This window comes from Tympanuchus pallidicinctus, unplaced genomic scaffold, assembly GCF_026119805.1.
Source record: "Tympanuchus pallidicinctus isolate F22 unplaced genomic scaffold, pur_lepc_1.0 scaffold5, whole genome shotgun sequence".
Taxonomy (NCBI): domain Eukaryota; kingdom Metazoa; phylum Chordata; class Aves; order Galliformes; family Phasianidae; genus Tympanuchus; species Tympanuchus pallidicinctus.
Genome location: NW_026294769.1, coordinates 35,143,550 through 35,169,087, shown reverse-complemented (window position 1 = coordinate 35,169,087; position 25,538 = coordinate 35,143,550). Strand labels below are relative to the sequence as shown.

The window sequence follows — 25,538 nt, the reverse complement described above, 5'->3', positions numbered from 1 at the left end:
ACAGTGGCAGTTTCTGTGGCTTGTTGACGTAGGGCTATTAGTAGTCTGGAAAAAGGAAGCAGACTGACAAATGTCTGAGCTCCAGTACAGACCTATGTGGATCAGTGTATGAGATTACAGTGATTTATACAGAAAGTTTTCAATTAACCATCTCCATTTTCCAATTTACTTGTGATGAAAAGAAACATGCTGGTTTCACCTTCACATTTTTGCCTACTTGCACAAGCATTTTTTGCTGGCTCTTTTTACAACTATTACCAAACTCCTACTAGGGCAGAAAGGAAAAAACAAGAACACACAGGGTTATTAGAGAATTATTTATAAGCATTAGAGAAAAATCATTCATTCAAAGAAATGTAATTTCTGGATGACTTTGCTTTTGACCAGCCTGAGCAGCACAAATGGCATATATCTATTTAGAGGAGTCGTCCCATCGCACTTCTCAAGAAATGACAATGGAAAGAAATAAAGAATGTAGCTCATTCTCTTTTCCCTTAATCTACATGTATTCCCTTTTAAATTTTTAATGACATCTTTCAATATCATTTATTCTGAGAATCCAGTGAAGCCCCACACCCGTGGTTGCCATAATACTAAAGAATTTAGTTCAGAGTGAGCAAACAGCTCAGCCCTATTTTAATGAATATGCTATTCCAGTGCAAGGCATCCATCTAAAGCCTGCAGTTCAGACAGACTCCATTCCAGTTTTCTCCTTTCAGGCTGAATCTGGGACTATCCTGCAAGTAGACAGAATAGTTCTGCAGGGATGCATCTGCAAAAAACAGGATTTCTCCAAAAAATGTATATTGTAAACTCATTGGACAACAACATTGCTTTTTTAGAAAATCTACACAAATCCTCCACTTTGTCCTACCAGTGTAAAAGGCCTTGTTACTACTGTTTTGGAGTAACTGAGATAAAAGTTTGGCATATGGTAAGCTTTTGGTGAGTTACATTTCTACTGAAGCAAATAAGTCAATGGAAATTAAGCGAGCTCTAGAACTAAATACAGCTGGTTCAAATAAAACTACTCCCTTCCTTTTCAGTTGTCTTTCTAGATAACAAATTGTAGCATTATTTTATTCAGATCAGTTCTAAAACCAGTTTTGGTGAGATACATGGGATATTGAGGAAGCTGTAGAGCTAAAACTATTCTTAGAAGGATATTCCTATTGCATCCTACATTTTGAATTCAAACCAAAAGGGCTGTTTTCAAAACCTGAGCTAAAAAAAGAAAGAAAAAAGCATTTTTAAATAGGAGAAAGCAGGTCGAGTTTCTTTAATAATAACACTGTCTTCTCTGCTATTTACATTTGAACATTAGTAAGTTCACAGGTTATCGCCTGAATTTTATTTTATTTTTTTCTAAAAATTTGTTCCTTAATCAATGTTGTCAGGAAAATTTTCAGATATACAAACTTCAAACATTTTTACAGATTTGCTTTATCGTGTTTGCTGCTACTTGAAAGCAGGCAGAGGAACAATGCTTGGTATGAAATGTTCTATGAAAATACTCAAAATGAAATAATGAAATAAATGAAGTAAACTAACAGATCTACAAAAGGGATGAAAAACTGTAGCTTTAGATTGTTAGGAAGAATTAAGCTGTTTAAATCTGAGAGCTCCAGGACCAGTTCTGTTATTCTAGCTACAGTGTCCCTGTTCATTGCAGGGGCGTTGGACTAGATGGTCCTCAGAGGTCCCTTCCAACTCTAAAGGATTCTATGATTCTAAATGGTACTGGATAAAATCCCCTTGAGGACAAGCAGAAAGCATGTGGGGTTCTTCTGGCACAAAGATGATGCCCCTGCTTTGAAGGCACAGTGCAGTTCTTTAGCGATAGCCACTCAGACAGCACCCACCAGATGCACTCAGTGCTCTGCACAGTTCATATCGTTAGGCTGGGTGGCAACGGCTGGGATCTCAGTATGATATCTTTGAATAAAGTTCTTCCATTTGTAAAGGACAATTTACCTGTAACTGCTAGCCTTCTTTGCCATAAGATACTACAATGCTATAGAACAGTGCTTAGCAAATGTATAAATATGTTCATGAAACATATAAAATCCCACACAAAGGCTTAATTCCATCAAGGACAATGCCAGTTGTAAAACACTCCTGTAAGCAAGCAGCCTCCACTCCTTGGTACAGTACGAGCTTCTGCAATGCCAGAGCACTGTATGAACAGCTCCTTGCTGCAGAAATCAGCTTGACCTCTGTCCTTTAAACTCCCCATATCCAGTACATTAAAAGCATATATCTCATCCTCTCTGCTTTCCCACTAAACACGCACAACGCACACGCTTATCCTCAGTCACACTGTTGAAGTAGTTTGTTTGCTTGGTTTTAAATATTCTCCCATTTCTACAGATTTTTCATTAAAACGTGCACTGTGGGGAGAATTCAGATCTCTTTCCCTTTTCCATGTTCTTTGAACTATATTTACATTAGAGAAGCTCTGCTTCTAATAACACTGAAAGAAAAGCCAGACGAGAGAACAAATGGGGTAAAGTGTTAAAGCAAATAGAGGATAAACAAACTTTCACTTAATAGCTCCCTGTGAGCTCATAGTAAGGAAAGTAAGTCAGCTTTGGGAGGGGTGGAGGCTGGGGAAAGTCAGCTTAGCCTGGAAATGTATACTACAAACTTCAGAACAACAATAATAAAGCTAATGAAATAAACCAAGCAAAATAAGGACGGTGCTTCCTGTTGGTTTGGTAATAAGACAACTATTGATTTTTCAAAATCAGTATTTATGCAGCTAAGCATACCTGTCGGCCACCAATAAACACAGAATGACTGTAAGATATTAATCATCTAACAATTCAAACTGCCTGGAAAATGTGAGGAAGATAAAGCGTGATTACTTTTTTATTGTATTTTTCACTGAAATTTCATTTCAGAGGTATTTTGAACAAATTCTACGTATCTTCCCCAGTATTTATTCCAAATCAGAGCTTATTAGTCAACATTTTTTTTAATGAGTATCACAGCATGATATAGCAGAAAGAAGCTATGCAGAATGTTGCTAGACACCAAAACCTTTTACATATAAGCAAATCCTGAATATAGGTGCTGGCCATACCTCACAATTTGAATGGGAATGTGTTCACTGCTGTACAACAGCCCCAAAATCTATTTGATGGCTGCAGAGCTAGACATTTTCTTCGATCCTCATCACCTGCCTTTGCTATTGCAGATTATTATTTACTAATAGAGAGAGATTAGTTTTTTTCCTTATGTTGCCTTTATTTCCAGACCTGGAGGCCTGCAGCATCTCATTTTGAATTCCAACCCAACAACAGTTGCCAAGCTTCAAATGTATATTATCTATGGGCAGTAGGCTCAGCACATTTGTGTCACATCAGCTGAACTGAGTCGCTCACTGTGCTGGCTGCATTTTAATATTTTTAATCTTTCTTTGGAAGGCAAGCTATTTTGGTGAGCAACCAAATGCAGTCGAAACTGCACACAAGAGGAGATCTACAAATGTGTTTCTAAATGTAGACTTCTGTAAAATTAAAAAACCACCATCACCACCACCAACAGCCAACAAAAACACAACAAAAACCAAACCTCAAAAACATGTAACTGGAGAACTTATTAGGCCCGATCCGCCCACAGCCATCTGGAGCAATAAGTTATCTATCTTATTTATCTAAACAAAACTTTAGACATGACATGAGCAGAAACACAGTGAATGAGTTGAGCTGAAATAATTTGTACTGTAATCTTCTCAAACGTGCAAGGCCAAGAGGGCTGATTTTAAGAATTAGTAAATGACATTACCATAACAATGTGAAATAGACCATTTTAGTGGCAAAAACTGTTCCCGCTGAAGTCAATATCAAAATTCCACTGACTGCAGTAGTAGTGGGATCGGTCTCCTAAGCAGCAAACCATGCTTTTAAAAAATCAATACTCCAATTTTACAAGGTAATGTGGATAGCAGTACAGTTACCTATTCAGAGACACTGCTGCCTGTGGATTTTATCTCTCTGATAATCCAGAGGTGCAGCTCCTCTCCTGTGAATCATGGTGAGGAAAGCCGTTCTGAGGCACATCCACTGATCCTGGTCAAGAGAGACCACTCTCCACGGCATTTGGTGGCAAAAATGTTCCATCTCAGACCTTCTTACACATCCGCAATGCACAGAGGTGCCCTGAGATTGGCCAGCTTTTCTTCTCAAACCAAACCATGAAAAATACCAGCAGCATTTGAATATTTTTTGGCACATCAGGTATGGCTGTGAGCTACACGCCACGCATCACAAAACAAAAGGCACGCACAGGTTTTAACAGAGACAGACTAGGGAGAAGCCCCTGGTGAGGCCCCGCAGAAAACATCGATGCTCAAAATGGAGGCTCTGGAGCCTCAGGGCAGGCCGTGCCCTGTCATCTCCTGTCTAGTGGTGGCAGAGAGGAGGAGAAACCACGTGCTCCCACAGTGGCCGAGGTGCTGGGGGAAATTCGGGGGAATGCCTTGAGATTTGGCGCCGGCCAAACGAGGCGCAGCACAGCTGACTCTGACTCCATCGGACATAATGAGTGCACCGGTTCAGCAACCGGCAGACATTTCTCCCACCCCTCCCCCTGCAGCCATATGGTACAGTAAACAACCCACCATTGAGCTTTTTTTTTTTTTTTTAATTGTTGTAGGTTTGTTTATTATTATTATTATTATTATTATTACTATTTGTTAAATTATTTTTTCCTCTTCCCCCGTGCCGATGCGCAGAGCCGTGGGCACAGCCGGGCGCCCGTCAGGCACGGAGGGGCCGGGGCGAGGCAGCTCCGCGCTCCACGCTCCCCAACCCATGGCTGCCCGGCTCCTCCGCCGCCCCGCGACTGGATGCGAGGCCCGGGCTGGCATTGAGGGCACGGGGAGGGGGAGAGGGAGAGGGTGCGGCCGCGCCCCCACCGCCTCCCCCCGCCGGTTCCTATAGTAACAGCGCAATACCTCCGGGACACGCACACACACACACGCGCACACCCGCCCCTCACGCCCACTCGCGGCAAAGGGGGAGCGGGCACGGCCGTTCCCCCCCCCGCCGTTCCCATGGCGACGGGCTGCGGCAGCACCTGTGCGGCCGCCGCAGAGCTCCTCCCGGCCGGCCGCTCCCCCCGCCGGGTCCGCAGCGGGGCCTCCCGCCTATGCTGGGCGCTGCGCCTCTGGCGGTCGTCGTGCACGGCCGGGAGCTGAGTGACTGAAATTGGAAGGTGAGGGGAAACATTAGCGTGAATGTATATTCTTGGAGAGCGGCCCTGCCTGCGCAGGAGGTGATCCCTCTTAGTGCACCCATAGTAACGGGATGTTGGTGGGGATGTGCTGCGACAGCACGCTCGCTGATTCATCAGGGTGCCCACAGCAGGCTTGCGCTGTATTCGTGTGGTGTGTGGGCATCATAGGCAGCGAGAGCCAGCAGTTTGGCCTTGGGAAACCCTTGCTTCTGAAAATAAGCCCCATGTTCCTCAAGGAAATTCTCCACACTGTGATGTGCTGCCCCATGTCAGTAGTTGCAGCCCCACATGCAGTTACCAAAGCTTGCTGATGTGCCATGATTGGCGTGAGTCGAGGTGCAGAGAAGGAAAAAACCTTGTGCTGCTGCTTTTGCCAGAACCCAGTGCTCAGAATTGCTCCTGCCTACCAGCCCTGTGTGATCATAGCTAAATTCTACACATAGTGTTGAGAATTATAGAATATCCTGAATTGGAAGGGACCCACAGACGTCATTGAGTCCAACTCATGGCTCTATGCAGTACCACTCAAATCCAATTCCTGTGTCTGTGAGCATTGTCCTTGAACTCTGACAGCTCAGGGCCGTGCCCTCTGCCCTGGGCAGCCTGTTCCATACGCACCGCCCTCTGATGCAGACCCTGACCCTAACTCCCACCTGCCCCTCCCCTGACACAGCTCCATGCCGTTCCCTCGGGCCCTGTCACTGTCACAGGGAGCAGAGCTCAGCGGTGCTCCTTCACACCCTGTGAAGAGCTGCAGCCACCATGAATCCTCCCCTCAGCTCTTCTGCTTTGTGCTGAGCAAACCCAGGGATCTCATACATCCTCCCTTCTAGACCCTTAATGATCTTCGTAGTCCTCGTTTGGACATAGCATGGTACATAGATCCACCGATCACTGAGGAGCAGTACTACTCAACTTATGGCCCTCAGGGTGCTGGATGGGCTGTTCTGGATGATAAAAATCATTGAGCATGGTTGTGATGGGAAAATGTGATGGCAGCTCTCTGACACACAAATATTAACTTGCTACAGGGGGTTGGAGCTCTATGATCTTTAAGGTCCCTTTCAACCCGAGCCATTCTGTGAATTCTAAGATTCTATGAAGTCAGATCTGCCCTTCTGAAAAAGACCTGCGAGTCTCTTCCTCCATGCAGCTGGATGAGGCAGCCCCTGTCAGGATGGATGTGCATAGCCCTGGGCACCAGAACCAGGTTTATCTTCTAGTGGTAACATACAAAATATATTTTTGATTGGCTTCAATTAATGCTGCACTGTGTGTCTTTGAATACGCCATCAAATCCCTGTAAAGTGAGGAACTCCCATTGTCTTCAACAGTAGACAGATGACACCTAATAGGATAGTAACACACCTGACCAATAATAGCATCACTTGTGAAAATAACATTGAATTCCTTTGTGAAGAGCTAACCACAAAGCTGTATTTGTGTCCTGAAGATGTTAGTGTACAAAAGAGCAGGAAGCTGTCTCTTCCTGCATAGATGTTAAAATAGCTTAAAATTGAGTATTATCAACGGTTACAATTTCTTTGTAAGTTCCATGGTGTTTGTCATTTTTTTTTCTTGAAACATCTCATCTACAGTCAAATGCTTGTGTGAAAATTCTAATTTTGTATTAAAAAAGCAGACAAAAATCATTTAGTAATCCTCCCATCTCTATAGAAGAGGCTGTCAGTTGTAGCAGTTACTCCCTCTCAGTTCCCAAAATCTCTCAAGGACCCAAGGTATGCTATTATCAACTTTTGACTGTTGAGTGTATAACATGCCAGTGGTTACTGTGGTTACAGAGACCAATACTGTTGATTTGTAAGCTGTAAATGGTCAGCAATTGCTATTTGGGAACTTTCACTTAAAAGTCTGCAGAAGGTCCTAGTGGAGTTGATGCCCTGCAGACTTTCAAGGCAGGACTGAACAAGGCCCTGCCCTGTGCAATCTGATCTAGATGTGGTGTTCCTTTTCATTGCAGGGAAATTGGACTCAGTGGCCCTCAGAGATCCCTTCCAACTCCAAGGATTCTATGATTCTATGTCTTGTCTATTTAGAAAATAGGGAACTAAACAACTTATTTTTTATTTATTAAATCACAATACTTTTCAGACCAGTTTCATTGATTTTAAATGGTCCAAATCCAGGTTAAATAATTATTCTTAAAACAAAGGCCATCAGTGTGAAAGATAAGAAAATGAAAGGTATGAATTCAGTCAAATCCTTTCAACATAATGCCTTAACATAAAAGCTCTTTGAAAAAAATAATAATCAGAAGGTGCTGAAAATAAAAATAACAAAAGACTAAAATTTAATTAAATAGGAGGAATGCTGAACGTATCTCAAATTATATAAGTATTAGCTTTATAGTAGGAGAGTCTCAAAGTTTCAGGTTCTGAGGTTTACAAATGCAATTGTAAAAGCGTTATATGGAAAAAGTTGTGTGACTATGCTGCTGCATCCTGAAAGGCTCTAGAAAATGAGAGCCCTGTGGTAAATAGCTTGTTGAAGGCTGTACTCACCAGGTGCTATCTTATCCAAACTGAGGGAATTCCTTGTGCTGCAACCCTCGGAGCACAGAAGGATCCAATGTGAAAGCATCATGAATATTTCACTTCTTGGGCTGCATAATTCTAATAGCTTGACTTGTGTGGGACCAAATAAATTGCTGTAATATCTAAATCATCAGTGGTGCAAAAGGATTAATTCACATAATGTTGCAGGTTAAGTTATACATAGTATAACTTCATCTGAGATGAGACGAACAAAATGATTCCTTACTCTCTAATAATGCACAAAACCCAATATAGCTGAGGTCACAAAACCATTATCACTGAGGTCTGGAAGGGATGAAGGCAAACAATAGGATGCTAGGCTGGATGCTGTGCCATCTTAATAGTTTCTTTATTTCAGTGAATATGCAGAGCAGAGGCAGATACACTGAATGGAGAATGCATGGCAGTGACATAGAAGGGGGAACACAGGGAGACAACAAACAAACAAACAAAACAAAACAAAAAGAGGAAAAGGAGCATTTGAGCAGAAAATTTATCAGGAGGAAATGAAATGAAGTAACACTTTTTGCTTCAACAGCCAAAATGTGGGGGAATTTCAGGAAGATATATATACATATTTCTTATTCCAGAAATCATAATGTATGTTTGTCAAAAAGCCTGATGAGAAAGTGTGTTGCTGACCCTGGGAGAGAGTGCAGTGATAGCATCGTGTTGTGAAGTACCTTCAGATGGGAGGTTACTGCTAAAAGTGACCGAACAAGATTGGAAATGGTAGTAAATAGATAGATGGAATAAAACTCCAGATAGAGAATGAAACCCCATCCCAAACACATTGTACCAGCTGCTGACAGCTACCTCTAGGGTCTGTTTGTTTTTCTCAGGCAAAGGATAGCCAGCCTGCCATGCCAGTAACATATTATTGAATCAAATTGAATTTAATTTCACACACACGCATACATAAAAACAAACATACATATTTACCAGACGTGCAGCTGTGCCTGATGTCTCCCCAGAAAACAAATGCCAGGATACATGCAGAATACCCCCAATGAAAAGTTATGCTGGAAATGATTTGATTTGATGGGAAATTACTGTGTCATTTCCTTTCAAAGACTGTAGCACTCAGAATGTAGTACTGTAATAGGCTATTTGCAAGAACAGAGCATGGATTGTCTACACAGTCCTTTAACATCTTGTAGGTGCTTCTTTGCCCATTGTAGATGCAGGATTTTGAATTTATGGTTTCTCTTGTGGGGGAGAACCAGCCATATCCATGGTTTGGGTAGCAGGTGTGATTCATCAGGGACGTAACAGCGTATTTCTTAGAGCAGACAGGGCTTAAGTGATGTGGATACAGTACATATTCAGTCCACACAGCTGACTCCATCTGTTGGTACAAGTGCTGCAAAACCGTTTAGGATATTTGAAGTTAGTGATTGCTATAAAGGGCAAGGAAATGAGTGCGTATAATGTATTTACAAAGAGAGATATGTGATGCAAAAATTCATACTACATTAATGTCCTTGATTTAACTAGAAGTTTCATGATACACAAGATCTCCTTTTACAGTGTCTTGGGAAATGTAGTCCAGGAAGAATAAGGAGAAGATGAAGCTCTGAGACAAGCACTTGGCCAATTCGTGTAGGCACAGCAGCATCTCAGAGGATGCATTTTAATATTGAATTGCTGCAGAAAGAAACAAAATGTTTCTCTTTCAAATTGCAATCTTGATAGCATTTTGCTTTACAGATTAAAAAATGTTATCATTGATGTTGTCAGCAAGATGAAAATCTTGGCTCTCCTTGTAATGTAGACTTGAAGCCTTAAACCCTCCGCTATCTCTAAGGTGGTTGTGAAACTATGATCAGCTTTGTAGAAGCTTTGTATTATCTTTACTGAGAGGCTGAAACTGATGACAGTGTATCCCTCGTCTCTGCAGACAGAGCAAGATTGTAGAAAGAAGTGAACAATTTGGGAGCTTGAGTCATAGTTTATTGAAATCAATAAGATTCTTCAATGGGATTCTGAATTATGTTATTATTCCAAAAGAAAAAAAATTCTGGATATCTAACAAGAGAAGCTGTATTTTGGCAGCTGCAGGAGCAGAGCAGGAACTGGAAGCTGCAGCAGAGCTGTGAGGAGATCACCTGTTTTTCACTACCACAGAGATGCTGTTGCTGGCTCTTTTTATCTGCAGACGTGATCTCATGTGGCAGAGGGAAACTCTCCCTGCGGTGTGTCCAGGGGAGTGTTAGCATAGTGCCTGCCTTCCAAGTGAGCATAACTAAGGAGCAGCGGCACAGCAGTCTACAAACATTTGTAGCGGGCTGTTCCCAGAGGCTCATCCAAAGATTCCATGCTTACCTCTGCTAGTCTGTAAAACAATCTCTCAGAAAAGTCATTTAAAATTTGACTGCACAGACTAGATCATAAGCAATATAAAAAAAAAAATAAATTCCTATACAATCAGCGGTAAGCGACCAAATGATTTTTCTTTCACCTGCATCATCCCCGATGTTGTAGAGTACTACTCATCTCAAGAGATCCCATGGCACGTTGCAAGCTAAGCCATGAATTACGACTGGCTCTGGGGTGGATGGCTGTATCAATCAGTCAAGCTGTACACAGCATGTGTACATAATGAGAGGAAGAGAAACATTATTATCATTATTATTATTGAACACATCCGAGTGCTGTATCCCATTATCTTAATACACACAGTATTCACAGAGGAGTGAGAAAATGGGCAAGTCACTTAATACCGATGAATTATGGTTTTGCTTCAGTTTGAACAGACTAGTTTAAAGTAAGATTAAGACATAGAGCACCAAATTTTCATGAACCTGATGAATAATATAGCCATTATACTGTATTTAACACATAATTGAATTCTAATGCTATGTTTCAACTTTTTCTTCCTGTTCTGGTAAGCAGCTGAGAAATTTGAAAGTTTGGTCTTTTTGTATAAAGAAAGTGCAACTAAGGATACATTCTTACAGAAAAAAAATGTTAATATACTGCTGGGTTTGCGTTTTGTTTCACAGAGTGGTACTAATAATTGTGAAGATCCTTATAGTTTGCATATTAACTGCTGCAGATATGAAGGAATAATCACAGAATTTAATTATACAGAGCAGACTATTTCGTCTGCATCTTTTCTTTCATCAACTATTCTTTACGTATGCTAACATCAGCATGCAGAGCAATACTGTATGATAGTAAATTCACAGGCATGCGTAGGTTAGGGCAGAGACTTGGCAAGCGTTTGATTAATAGCTGGTCCTTAACTTACAAATATTCTGATTTCCTGTCTTTTATCATGCACCACATGTTGGGTAAATCAGGTTACCTACTTATTCAGAGCACCTATTTTTGAAGTGCTGTTGAGGAAGTAAAGTTTTCTTTCAGTATTTGTTTGTTTAATTCTGCTAAAAATAGGAAAGGGATGGCTCTCAACATCATCAGTGATCAGAACTGGAGTGTACCTACTGTCTTCACTAAAAAAATACGAGGAAAAACCCTACCTTTTCCACACTTAATACAGCATTTACAAATCTGAGGTTTTAATCTGCAATTTCGGTCATTTTGAATTGCTTGCTGTTTAGGGTGTGTTCTAGACAGGAATAAAATTCTGTAACTGAAAGTCCAACCCCCTTCTACCTTGAATCTATAGTTCGGACATCTCTGTCATATTCATATTCATATTCATATTCAAAGCAAATAAAGGAAATAGTTTAAGCCAACTCTCCCGCTTCTACAGTCGGTGATACAAGTGCATATTAGATAAGATTGCAAAACACAAAATTCATGTAGAGGCATATTGTTCAAGTGTAGACTTTTGAAGAAAGGGACTGCTATGAAGTGAAGGCCTGAACAGCAAGCACAAACCCACTGAATTTCATTGCCAGTGGCAGAACAGACATGGCTTTTATTCCCAGCCCTCCAATGAGTGGTGCCTGAGCATGCCTGAGAGAACACGCACACAGTCTCTGTGGAAATTGCTAACCATAAATCTGTTTAAGCCCTGAAAAAAAGAGGGTTGGAGCACATGAGGAGCTGCAGATAGACTGAAAGAAGAGCAGTGGAGAGAAAAACAGTGGGAAAAATGTGTTTTATCCTGCTGCTTCCATAGGAAGAACCAGTATGACTCCCACAAACACTGAGTATTCTCACTGTTTTCAGAAGGGCATTAAGTAAGGTGAGAAAGACTTATATTCTTATCCTCATTAAAAAGGTGTTGATGAGAATTTATTTGGAGAAAGTTTCAGTCTACTGGGTCTTCGAATAAGTTAAGGATACCCTTTAAGATGATTGTATCCTCTTAGTGCATAATGCTATAGGCCAAAGAAAGTTTGGGCTTTCATGAAGGTTCATCATTAGCAAGTGCTTTCTATCACACAGTTTTAGTATAGTACTTGACACAGAAGAATGTTCATTAGAAAAAGGATTACTAGAAGAGTTTTTAAAGGCTTCCTTTTTCAGTCATCACCACCACTTTTTTTCCTTAGATTCTTTTTAGATCGCAGTGTAGTAGAAAATTAATTGGCAAGGTGAAATTGCAGGCCAGTGCTGAAAATTTATCCTAAGCAAAGCCTGGCTAATTTTGACTTCAGCGTGCAGTAGCAGCATGTTTTTGCTGAATGGTGATATGAACTCTCCATCTGCAGATGTCAGCCTCCTAACGATCCTGCTGGTCAGGGCTGAACATATGGCTGAGCAGTGTTTTTCAAAACTTGCTTCTGCTGGCAGGGATTGGCCTCTTCATGCTGTGGACTTTGTTTACAGATGGGGAGAGAGGAGGAAGAAGAGGAGAAAAATTGCTGTAAATGATCTGACTGCAGTGGTGCTGCCTTGCAGAAACATCGGGCTTTGCATCTGGTACCTGTTCTTGGCTAGGTAGCCCAGGAGAGAAAAGTGCTGTTGTAGGACTGATAAAAAATGTAGAATTAGGCAAATGTAATTTAATTAAAGATTAAGCCTACAAATGAGTTGTTAAAGAGCCCCATACAAGTCTGTTGAGGTCATTTCATTTTGTAAAATGTGATCTGCACATACATTAACAAATTATTATAGAAAAGGCAATATTCTTTATTTACCAACTAATTTAGTTCAATGTGCCCTATTGAACGCACAAGCCCTCCCTCAGGTCTGACATAAGAGCAGTATATTTTTGGAGTGAAAACTTTTGCAGTCCTTTTAGTGAATTTTCCTGACGATCTCTGATAGGTACTTCATTCATGACATTTGCTGGCTACATTGAGAATTTACTGTCAGTATCTGACATGCCATTTTCTACTTCTGTTTCAGACCTGATGGAAACATTTTTTATCTGATGTTTTGCCAGAGTTTTCTAGATCTTGTTTCCCTTCATTTGGGAACAGATCCTAATTCTCTCTACAGATCCTACTTGATTTATAGCCTTAGTTCATCACAGTTGTGATGTGAGGAGTAGCTGAGGGAGCTGGGGTTGTTCAGTCTGGATAAGAGGAGGCTCAGGGGAGACCTCATTGCACTCTTCAATTCCGTGAAAGGATGTTGTGGCAAGGTGGGAGTTGGCCTCCTTTTCCACATAACTAGCAATAGGACAAGAGATAATGGCCTCAAGTTGCGTCATGGGAGATTCAGGTTGGATATTAGGAAAAATTTCTTCTCTGAAAGAGTGGTGAGGCACTGGAACAGGTTGCCTAGGGAAGTAGTTGATTCACTGTCCCTGGAGTTGTTCAAGAAATGGTTAGATATTGTACTAAAGGACATGGTTTAGTGGGGAAACAGGTGGTAGATAGATGTTTGGCTGAATGATCTTTGAGGTGTTTTTCAACCTTGGTGATTCTATGATTCGATCACTGTGTGTGCAAACAGAAATCTGTGCCATGCACTCAGACCTTTGGATGCAATTTTGTGCTAATCTTTCAGATGTGTGACCAAAGGCCCGTAAGCCTGATCAGGTAACATTGCTTGTGAATTACAGCAAGTCCCTTCATAATCCCCATTCACTACTGCTTGCAGAAATCTAGAGGGACTTCCATTTCAGTTTATCCTCCAGGAAATTCCCATCTCAGAGATATCACTTTGCACCCACTCAAGCAGGCAGCTTTCTCCTGGAGTAGGCAGAATACTGCCAACTGAAACAGAGAGAACCAGCCCCTGGTTAGAGCATGGTTTGTTGCTGGAGGCTGCTGTCCCTTTTGGCACTGGGGCTGTGAATAGCTCTCTTTCTTCTGTGCCCATTGAACTAGTACCTGGGTTGTGTCAGAACCAAGGCTCCCTATGGGTGATGTAAAGCCACTAATGATTTCTCCTCCATTCCTACCGTAACCTGCCTGTACAGCACCAGTGCAGCTGAAAAGCTGTCCCTGGTGCCTTTACTGATGTTGCTAATGAGGTTACCAATTAATGGCACCTAATGGTCTGTTGTAGCAATGGTTTTGGTGATGGAGACAGCTGTCCTCCGGGAACTGTGCTGAGACCATGAACTCGTTTTGTGTAAGCAAGTGAACAGCTGTTGCAGAAACATAGATGGGAGAGATTAGGTCACACACTTCATCCCTTCCACCCCAGGGTTATTCCTTGCAGCTCACAGCAGGTGGAAGCAACTTGAAGGGACAGAAGCCCTTGCTGGAGCTGAGCCCAGAGATCTAGACAGACTAACACCATAACCTACTAACAGTCTTCTGATCCAACCCATTACCCTGACTTTTTGGAGTATTTCACACATTACGGAGGCTTTTAAAGCAATGTATTATATATATGTTTTTAAGCGTTGTCAATGAACAGTGTTGATCTGTGGTGTCGTAACCTGATTACAGTATGTGACTCCTGGCACATGCATAATCACATTATTTATTAAAAATCCTCCCTTTGGGAACACCCTTGTATCAGACAATTTAGAGTTTGTGGAAGATAATTCAAAAACACACATTTAATTTCACGAGCAGCACTTTGGAGCAATAAGTTCTCACTGTTTATACTTTAGTGTTAGGTTACTTCGGGCATACAGTAGTTGCATTTCATCAGTCTGAAAAAAGGTGGCATTATAGATCTACATTGCATTCCCCTACTGCTTGAATACCTGTAAAGCATAGCACACTTTAAAATGTAAATGGGCAAGTTTTGAGACATCAAAGGACTGTGAAGAGTTAATATTGTTAGTAGATTTACCACTGCTGTTTCCTGAGCTGGTAACAATACCAGAGACAATAATTAAAAAAAAAAAAAGCAGCAAAAAGAAACATATTAGAACATATCAAAGAGGACCACTTTAGTATCTGCAGTCGTCAATTTTATTATCCTCTGCAGTCAAAAATAATAGAAGCGAATTAGTAACCTTGTTTGGGACAATTATTGTCATTCTCACAAAAGAGATATTTATTGTATATTATTGCTATCCTAATATTATCTGCACATTCAGTTTTACTTACAGTAAAAGAATAACACGTTATTTTAATGGGATGAATTTTCACACATTTTCATCATGTTTCATGGTAGAACTGAAGTCTTGGCAGTTTTTTTAAGCTTATAAAATTTCTTAGGATTCACACAATTATAGAAAAATTTTTTGAGAGTTCCTCATACTTAGATGAATCCTCTAATGAGCCATCAAGAAGAAGTAAATGCATTAAGTCTTTGATAATGAATGTGAGATGAAGCAAAAACTTTAGATAAAATTCATCTGTGTTGCACTCCTCCTCTTTGGTTATCTTTAATGTCCTAGCTAAGTGTCCTACCTTGTAGCTTACAAAACAGAGGGTTTAAAATGACCAAGTGAAATGTACTGAATATTTTCAGAACTTTAGCGAATATTTAAAAGTATATATATATATATTTAAAAGACAAAACTTAATTATTTCTAATAGAAAACCACCCCACTTGAAAACAGACAGCATCCTTCAGAGAGCAGGAATTGAAAGTCTGGTTAACATTTTTGAAGGAGGAAATAGTTGTCACTTTTCTGTATTAAATAAAGACTTCTGGACACACTACTTGAAAACGATCTAAGATCAGGAATTATTTTCTAGATGCCTTTTTTAAAAAAAGAATTCATTACTGAATTATAGTCTATTCAGATTTATCACACAAAAGTGCCAACTGCAGTCTTCCATGAGGTGTTGTATGAGCTCTTCCTTTCCATCCAGTTCTAGCTACTTTTTACTAAATAGGATGCATTTAATGCCTCAGTTCATTGTTTCTGTATTAAATATATCAACTGCAGATAGTTTTGTGGAAAAAAGCAACCATTTGCTTTTTCTGTGAAATAAAAACAAACCCAAAATCAGTCAAAGAAACAAACCTCTTACACACACAAACAAACAAGAAAGCATGAAAGAGCACAGCCGCAGTAGGACTGTGCATCTAATGATGAAAGCATCACCTGCCATTTCAGCAGGCTAAGCAGGCAGGAACTTGCTGCCGTAGGGGGCATGAACAGGGAGGAATATGGCAATATGGTTTCAGTGTCAGAAAATATGATTGTTCAGCATCTTTCTTCCTCCTGCTCTCCTAGTCTGACCAGGACACTGCGTGTCCCTGAGCTAGACATGTAAGCATCTTCCTCACCAATCTGGGTAGTATTCATCACAGTGTGCACATGTGAAAAATGCAGCTTGCCATGAAGATGCTATGTCTGCATCTGCATTGGTGTTTTAGTTTGGAAATTAAAGTGTGCTTGAAACAAAGCTCCTGTCCACATTCACTTATCTGTGTCCAGTGCCAGGGACCAGACTAGAGCCAGACTGAAGTACATGTACTATGAAAGCAGCTCCTTGTTATCAACAGCTTTAGCTCTGCAGTTCTGCTCTTCTTGTGCTGCTCTGCTTGCTCACCTACATATCACCTGTGGTGTTTGGTTAGACTGGATCAACAGACTTAACAAATAGTAAAATGTGGCCTGCCTTGTGACCAATTATTCAGAATAGTTGTGTGAATGTTTAAAAGTCTAAGAAGAAAGAATTAACAAAAAAGTATAGATAAATAAATAAATTTAAAAGTGCTGGCATGCTGAGTAAAAACCTGCAGGCTCTGTCTGCTTTGAATTCTCACTGGGGTTTTGTCTGTCCCCCTTCCAAGTTCTGTATGGATTCAACTCAAGGCATCTGTTTGAAAATGCTTCTTGCTTCCCATATCTGTACTTATTTTAATAGGAGATACAAGAGACAGTAGAGAGGCCCCATGCTTCATTTCTAAGCCCTTCTCCTGCACTAGCCCTCATGATGGTAGGTTTGCCTATCCATCCATAATTCTCCTAAGACAGATGAAAAATAAAAGTTTCTGCCCTTCTCCAATATGGATAAAGCTTTAAATATTTATCTCGGAGACACTGACCAGTTGTTATCCTCTTTGTGCCAGAGGACCAAACAGGTTTTTGATGATACCTCTGAAGGTATCTTATCAGTCTTGAAATCATTCCCAGGACCATACTACTACATTTCATGGAAATAAGCCTTCCTTTTGCAGCTTGGCAAGCTGGGTTTCACAATCCATTATCTGTAATTGCTAGAGCTTGATTTAATAGAGCTAGTGATTTACACCAGAGGATGACCTCACCTCAAATTACTCAGTAGGATAGTCCTTTTAGGTGGGATCTTTTCAATTTAAATGGCACTCATCACTCATTCTCTCTCTTTGTTGAAAGATTGTGCTTTGGTGCTTTCCCATCACCTTGACTCATCCAAGAGACAAAGGGAAAAAGAACTCAGTGTTTATTTGGTCTCTCTTGCTGTTTATTAGGTTTCTGAAAATCTCCCATCAGGACAATTAGAATCATAGAATCACTCAGGTTGGAAAAGACCTTAAAGATCATCGAATCCAACCATGACCTAACCATACTACCCTAACTCTTATTCCTACAGCTTTCATAAATCTCTGCTTGGAAAAAAATCCAAAACTCTGTATCGTTTATTTTTAGTTTCTTATCTCAAATTTGTTATTTTACTTCAGTTAATTCTATTTTCAAAGTTAATTCTTTTGGTTTTCAAAATTTATTTCCACAGTGAAGTTTGACTTGCTAGTGGCACAGCCAAGCTTATTGCGTTACTCCTTGTGAGGTTAGTGCTCTAAAAGAGAAAGAACTTGTCCTGTGGAAATGGTGTATTCTTGCCTTCATGAATCTTCGATTTTTCTTGTCTCCATCTGCTGGCAGAAGATGAGATTAGCTGTTCAGATGGTTCATGCAATGGGTATCAGAAACAGTACATTTCAAATAATAGATGTCCCTTTTGCTCTTATAGGGAACTTAGATAGAACTGATCTAGGAACTAGGAACTAGATAGAAATGATCTATTTATTTTTATGCCACTTAATAATACCTGCCAAAAAATAATAGTTTTTGATCTTTTGTAGATTTCTGTGATGCAGACAGTAGAGATTTAGATATTCGATAACTTGAGAATTCAAATCCATGTGCCAATGAAAGTAGATTTGTTCATTTCTACAGTAGCAAGAGATGCTCTTAAATAGTAATCAATCTTCTTAAATTTTCTTATTTTTACAGCTACATCTGAGCACGCAGATAAAGGCAGTAAAAAATAATGGCGTTTTCAATCTGATGATTTTTGTAAAACATTTTAGCAGGCAGGTATATATGTATTATGTTACACACAAGCTACTGGTTCATCCTAACACAACACAAATGTTGCTAGTGTTTGCTACAAAAATAATGAAACGCCAGCCTACCATCATGTCAGGAGTTTCTTGTGCATAATCTATCAAGGTGGCTGGGTAACATGCAAAACATTTTGTAAGGTCATATAAAGCATTCAGGGTACAGGGCTTCAGTCAGCAAAAGACTTTGCTTTCTGTCCAGTGAAAATGTGAAAGACAGCAAAAAAGCATGATAGTCAGCTGAGATATGATGGCATGAATGTGCTTTATGTTCTCAATAATCCAAACTGGTATATTCCAGAAAATTGTTATACAAATATTGCAGCAATCAAAGTGGTCTTGTATTTGCTTGTGACTTATGTAATGTGACAAAATATTTAGGTTGATTGTTATTTCCATCTACCCCTAAAGTTTTGTAGATGCTTCTGGCATTGATGTGTTTACGGCAGAAGTTTTTCTAGATTTGAGCATTTTTTATAGAACTACCAACCAAGCCTATTCTTTTATTTGCTATTTCCTTCTGTCACATTTTTATAGGAATATTTTTCAAACATTGTAAAGATGCTGATAGTTATAGTCATTCATGAAGCAAGAGGATGTTTTATGAGTCCTGTTTCCCCCAAGAAACTTCAACACGAGATGTAGCAGGTGTTCTCAAGCAAGAAACAGCAAGAACCTTTTTTTGGTCAGCTTTAATTTTAAAGGCTTTTTTTATTCAGCTAACTGCTAAAACGACTGCTTTCTGGGTTCTATTTATTTATTTATTTATTCAATCATTTCATAGATCTTTTTGATCTCTTTGCTAGGAGTTTTGGATCATTGGCAACCTTTTTTCTCTTTACTCTTGCTAGCCCTGCAGGTCCCGTCTCAATGTAGGAGACTGACTCTCTCCTCAAGCATCACTGTTCAAAGGGATGCTCAGCAGTTTTTGAGAGGTGCATAACTGTCAGTAAAATCAGTACTGTCCAGAAGTGTATTACAGTACTCTTCGTGTACATATCTAAACAAAATTGAACAACTTTAATCTCAGATTGCACATTCAATTTGTAGGGCTGAAAATGAAAAGGAACGTCTATTTATTTATATCCTAAGCACATAGGAAGATCATAGGAATAAACATAAATGAGATCTGCAACGCAAAGAGTAAAATTAAGTAACTCTGCTGTGGTAGAGATTGAAACTGTTTCAGTTCCTATAAGGATGAATTGTGCTTTGTAGTGATTGTCACACTGTTGACCAGAGAGGAATGTGAGACAACTGATTTAAAGTAAGGACATACTTCTGGGATAGCTGAAACAAATGGGATGACAGTCAACCTAATAAATTTAAGAGTCTAAGTCCAATTTTTGAAAAGAAACATATAGTGGAACTTCTATCCCTAAGTCAACTCCAAGAGTGGAACTTGAGTTCTTGCCATGATGAAAAAGATGCCTAAAAATACCCCAGTGATTTATAAATATCTTTCCTGCTCTCCTAGAGCTGTTAGTCCTCTTATAACTTTGAAAATGATCTTTGAGTTTCTCAGTTATTGAGTTATCAAGAAGGGACTCAATTAATATCTGGTTCTATCCAAGAGAGGATTTACTCAAACTGTTCCTGACAGATACTTTCCTAACCTGGTCTCAAAATCCTCCTGTGACAGAGATTCCCAAACCTCCCCAGGCAAACTATTACTGTACTTGACTATCCACATCAATAGTGAGCTTTTCCTAATGTGTAATGTAAATCTCCCTTGCTGTGGTTTAAGCCTATTACTTGTCCTGTCCCTTGTGGACATTTCATAGCCTTTCAGACATCTGAATAGCATTATCATGTATTCCCCCATTTGTCTCTTTTTAGACTTAGTTGAGGCTAAAAAATTTCCCCTTAGGCACTGTGAAAATTTTACCCAAAGCCAGCTTATAAAGAACTGCTTTGTTAATGCCTTTATCAAATAGCAATTTCAGGATAAAAGTGTAATGTAATGGCATGTGATGGGAAAGTCCAATACAACTGCGTCCACTTCAGAGACATTATGGTTGATATGGAGGTCTGGGGTTGTAGCACTTGCCCAGATTTTTGCTTGCTGAAATGTCAGTGCTGGGATATCTAAAGTCTTAGTAAATAGCTATCTCATTCTCATTCAGGTTACTTATCTGGTGTATTGCAGTTAGAGCTTACGTCTCTGCAGAGCACTGCCAGATGTACTTAACAGCCTGCTCCTGGCAATTCAGCACCTTTTTTAACACTGCAGGCTTTCTGAAGCAAGGTCTGCCTTATCACCTTATGCAGCACTATGCAGAATGAATCCTGACCAATTCACTGACCAGCTCCAACCAGATTCATTTACGATGAAAAACAAGTGTAACTGCTAAGTGATAGTGTTGTCTCTCCTGAAGAAGTTTCCACTCTGCGTACACCATTTTTTTTCCTATCACTTCTGACTGACAAGATCTTCAAAGTTTGTATTCATTTTCTGGCATTTCAGTTAAAGGGCATGACAAAGAGTTTGTGCAGATCTTACTTCTTTATATTTTTAAAAGTTGCAGTGATGCTTACTGCGATAGTCAGCTGAATGAAACGTAACCTGAAGAACACTCATATCATGCTTACCTCTCTTTGGGTCTCAGAGACCAGTGAAGGAGGGGCAGGGGGACTGCCAAAAAAGAACACCTTACACTTACGGCCATCAACAACAGCAGAAAGAATTTCCATTTTGAGGTTCTTCTTTGAATATATACCTAATGTTTGTATGTGTCAGCTTTGCTGATATAGCATCTCAGGTTTTAAATTAATATTCTTGTAATGGATTTTTCTTTAATTAAAAAAGAGAGCTCCCCCATAGGAAGTTTCCTAAAACAAAACTCATTAGTAATAAGCAGATAAAATCTTTATCAGTTAATCAACACTACAAACTTCTGACAGTTCTGAGAGCGGCGTGAGATAACACTGTCGTCATAATAAGAGCATTTGAAATCATTAGGAATCCCACTGAGCCATTTGGGTGGTGTGAGAATAATGATAGAGGGATGGGCCCCCTGCAGAACTCACATGTGAATTCCCCTAAAGATTAAAGCAGCAAAAATCTTGCTTTTGTCTTGGCTCCATCTTTAAAACTTTTTTTTTTTTTTTTTTAAATAATACACAGCAATGAAGAGCAATACAAAGAAAATTCTTAATGCTGCTGATACCAGAACCTGGCATGATGCCACAAAATTTTTGAGCAGGTGGTTAGTGAAATTTTAGGGACTTCTCAGGGATGGGAGCATCTCTACTGTCTCTGAGCTCTTCTTCCCAGCTGATCTCTCTGAGGATTTAATCTTTGGTGGAGACTGTAAATTCCTCACCTTTCCTCCATCCTCAACACAGTCACATCTGCCACTCTTCTTCTTTGCAGGACTATGGAAATCTTCTTAACATGCATGTCAGGGAGTTCTGCTCCATTCCAGCTTTCCTGAGACAGGGAGCACAGACTGCTGAATGGATGGTAGAAAGTATCTAGCTTTGGGCAGGGGACTTCTTTGAAGAGTGGTGGGAAGAGCAGGGGCATGATGGAAAAGGACAGCACAAGCTTGCAAAGTATCAACACCACCTAATCTGATACCATCAGGCACTTGCAGAAAGCTATGCTGTAGAGATACTGATATTTTCTCTGTCATTGCTAGTGATGTGTCAGTGCCCCGTTGCCACCCTGGAGATCCTTTGAAGCCATTGGGATTATTTGGGTTCTTTCTATGAACTTTGTGAAAAATAAAAGTATGTGGGCTGGAATAAAATGGTGAGGAAAAAAAATAGTGGTTGTCCACATCCAGCAAACTTACTGGAATGGATTACCAGGAAGTTATTAGAGTGGGGGCAGCAACTTGGAATTGTATGCAATTGTTGTATTTTCATTTCTCATCTTTTGTCTGTATTTGGTCACAACAGCAGTAATTTCATTTGCTTTGTTACAAAAGGGTGAATGTAAATCAGGGTTGGTTTGGTTTTTTTTTGGTGGCATGACTTACAGCAGCAGTAATGACATTATCAAATGTGTTAGGTTTTGAAGGTTAAGTGACATTGTTGCCTTCTGAGATCTAACTTTAAAGATTGTGATGGATTGCAAGTGAATGGGCCATTCTCATTTTATTCCTCCTATACTTACCTTGTATTACAAAGCATAGCCTGCTTGATAGCTGCCTGCTCTACAAAACCAAGAGTGCCAGCTCCTGCCTCTTCATTAGAACTGAATCCATAGACAGCTGTGAAAAAAAACCCAGCCCTTATGGATGGTCCTATTTAAAGGCTTGAATTGAAAGGTAGTAATTAATTTCAGAGCCACTGGGGCTTCTCTCTGTTTAGAAGTCTTCAGCTTAGAAACTTCACTTTTCTGTCCCTCATACCAATCTGACCTCTGAGTAAAAAAACAAAACAAACAAACAAAAAAAAAACCCCAAAATATCCCTTTCTTTTCCTTATATTGTGGTATGTCTTCTTGTAGTGTATTTTCAAGCAGACTTTCTGGCAGTAAATTGTTTGTAACAACTTCCTTTGTATTCATAATTACAGTCAGCTCTGTCACCTGCAAATTAGAACCCTTTATTAAATACCTTTATGAGATGCTAGGTACAGATTTACTGGGAGGGAAATGAGAGGATAAAAGCACTTTGATTCTTATTAACAGCCACATAATGCATTTCTGTACCACGTGGTACAGAATGCCTTTGAATGTTGTTTGTGCATTTGGAGAAAGAAACATGGGTACTTTTTGTTTCATTTTTATAATACTGGAGTGAAAGATCACTGTCAAGAGTCTAAGTGTCCTGGCCTGGCAAAATGAGCTGATTGCAGGGAATGGTGTCATATGATCCGATCCTTCTGATAATATAGCTTTTTTACATTAGTCTTCCTGTCATACATACACTGAGTGGGTGACCTTCAGTTCCCAATGGCAGGGTCTTTAACTTGCTGTCACAAAAGGAGAATGTGTCTTGTAATGATCACCATTTACCTATTTATCCTCTCCTTATCTTTTTTCTTCTCTCTTTTTACTTTCCAGGATGGAGTAGGTGTAGATGAGAAGCTGTCTTTACGGCGGGTAGCCGTAGTAGAAGATTTCTTTGACATTATCTATTCCATGCATGTTGAAACTGGGCCTAATGGAGAACAAATCAGAAAACATGCTGGACAGAAGAGAACATATAAAGCAGTAAGTACAAAAAAACCCAACAAACAACCAACTAAAAGTAAACATCAGTCTCTAAACACATCAATTATTTGGATTTAGTCATATGACATGCAATTTGTGGTGTTTTTTTGTTGTTGTTGTTGTTTGTTTTTTTTCACGCTTAGGTTAGTATTGCAAACTTCAACCTTAAATTTATTTCAGAGACACTTCAGGAATGCATGCCAAAATACAGTTTGGAAATCAGGAAGGCCAAACTTCCTACTCATTGGATCCTGGGCCAGATCCATTGTCTTCAGATCCATTGTCTTCTACTCATACTGGTAGAAGAATAGAATTTATTATTTTCTATACTGGCTTGACACTTTCTCAAATAACTATATTAACAAATTGTTATTAAATTAAAGAAGTCTGAAAGAAGACTTAAAATGTATTGAGACAACTTTGCTAAATGGAATGTTGTATTTCCACATATGAAGTTTCCTTGTAATTTATTGCTGCTGACTAAATATTCTTAATGGATTAACGGTTTGAAAACTCGTATATTTCTGGAAGTTTTCATGCCACAGCTGCTCCCACCCTGCCTGGGACACATATCCTTCACAGATGGTCCCAGTGGAGATGGGGGTGTCAGGAGGGTGGCTGAGGCACGAAGGTGAGTCCCTGAATTGAATTTGAATTGTCACCCTGAATACAGAACTCTTAACCTTAAAAGTGATCTGCAGTTGTGCTGATCAGTAGTGAGCCAGCCGTGTGCCCAGGTGGCCAAGAAGGCCGATGGCATCCTGGCTTGCATTGCAAATGGTGAGGTGAGCAGGACTAGGGAGAAAAATCCTGCCCCTGTACTCAGCACTGGTGAGGCCCCACCTAGAGTACTGTGTTCAGTTTTGGGCACTTCAGTACAGAAAGGACACTGAGGTGCTGGAGCAGGTCCAAGGAAGGGCAACAAGGCTTTGTGAAGGGCTTGGAGAATATGCCCTATGAGGGGTGACTGAAGGAACTGGGGCTGTTTAGTCTGGGAAAGAGGAGGCTGAAGGGAGACCTTATTGCTCTCTTCAAACACCTGAGAGGTGATTGTAGCGAGAGTGGGGTTGGTCTCTTCTCGCTGGTAGCAGGTGACAGGATGAGGGAAATGGCCTCAAGTTGCCCAAGGGGACGTTTAGTTTGGATATTGGGAAAAACTTATTTACAGAATGGGTAGTTAAGCACTGGAATAGGCTCCCCAGGGAGGTGGTTGAATAACCATCCCTGAATGTGTTTAAAAACCATTTGGATGTGGTGCTCAGAGACATGATTTAGCAGAAGGTTGTTAGGGTTAGGGTAGCATGGTTAGGTTGTGGTTGGACTTGATGATCTTTAAGGTCTTTTCCAACCTGAGGAATTCTATGATTCTAATGATTCTAACCATTTTTTAGCGAAAGGCCAGCAAATGTGTGGGCACTCTAGTTTTCTGACATCTCAAACTTTAGTTGTAAGAAATAACTGTTTCTCCATTACTATTTTTTCAGGTATATAACAATCTTTACTATTTCTCTTTGAATCCCTTCACAAATATATTTTATTTATTGTCCATTTCAGACAGTTTGTTGTGTGATAAGCTCCTGGCAAGGTTTCTCATAATTTGTTCCCAGCTGTATTGACCTCAACATAGTCGTATAAAGGAAGACAGCAGTCATCTGGGTGTGCTTTGTATGGCTTGGAGTGATATTTCAGCATTAACAAACACAAACTGTCTAAATTAATTTTCATCTGTCACCTCAGCCATTTTGATACTTGGTCTTGTGTTTTAGAAAGCATTAGAAAAGTTGACCTTTGTCTCTGTTTTGTTTTACTTTGGTAAGCTGTTCAAATGTATAGGTCACAAAGTTTGTAGAATAAGATACAGGTATAAGGAAAAAGAAAGAAAAAAAGACTCCAGAACAAACTAATATGAATTCTTGCTGTCTGTCCCAAGATAAGAATTAGGCTAAATAAATTGGCCTCAAACTCTTGCAGACTAACTAGGGGAGCACATGCTGCTTTACTGGCCCTGTCAATGAAAA

The 25,538-nt window shown here is 40.0% G+C and overlaps 1 protein-coding gene across 4 annotated transcripts in view; it reads left to right on the top strand.

Moving 5' to 3' along the window:
- The window catches only part of NOL4 (nucleolar protein 4), a 186,038-nt gene that overhangs the window by 10,945 nt on the left and 149,555 nt on the right, over positions 1 to 25,538 (top strand). For all 4 annotated transcript variants that reach the window (XM_052704404.1, XM_052704402.1, XM_052704405.1 and 1 more), the window contains exon 2: positions 23,371 to 23,520. In XM_052704404.1, coding sequence (XP_052560364.1) covers positions 23,371 to 23,520 — 150 coding nt within the window. The remainder of the gene's footprint in view (positions 1 to 23,370; positions 23,521 to 25,538) is intronic.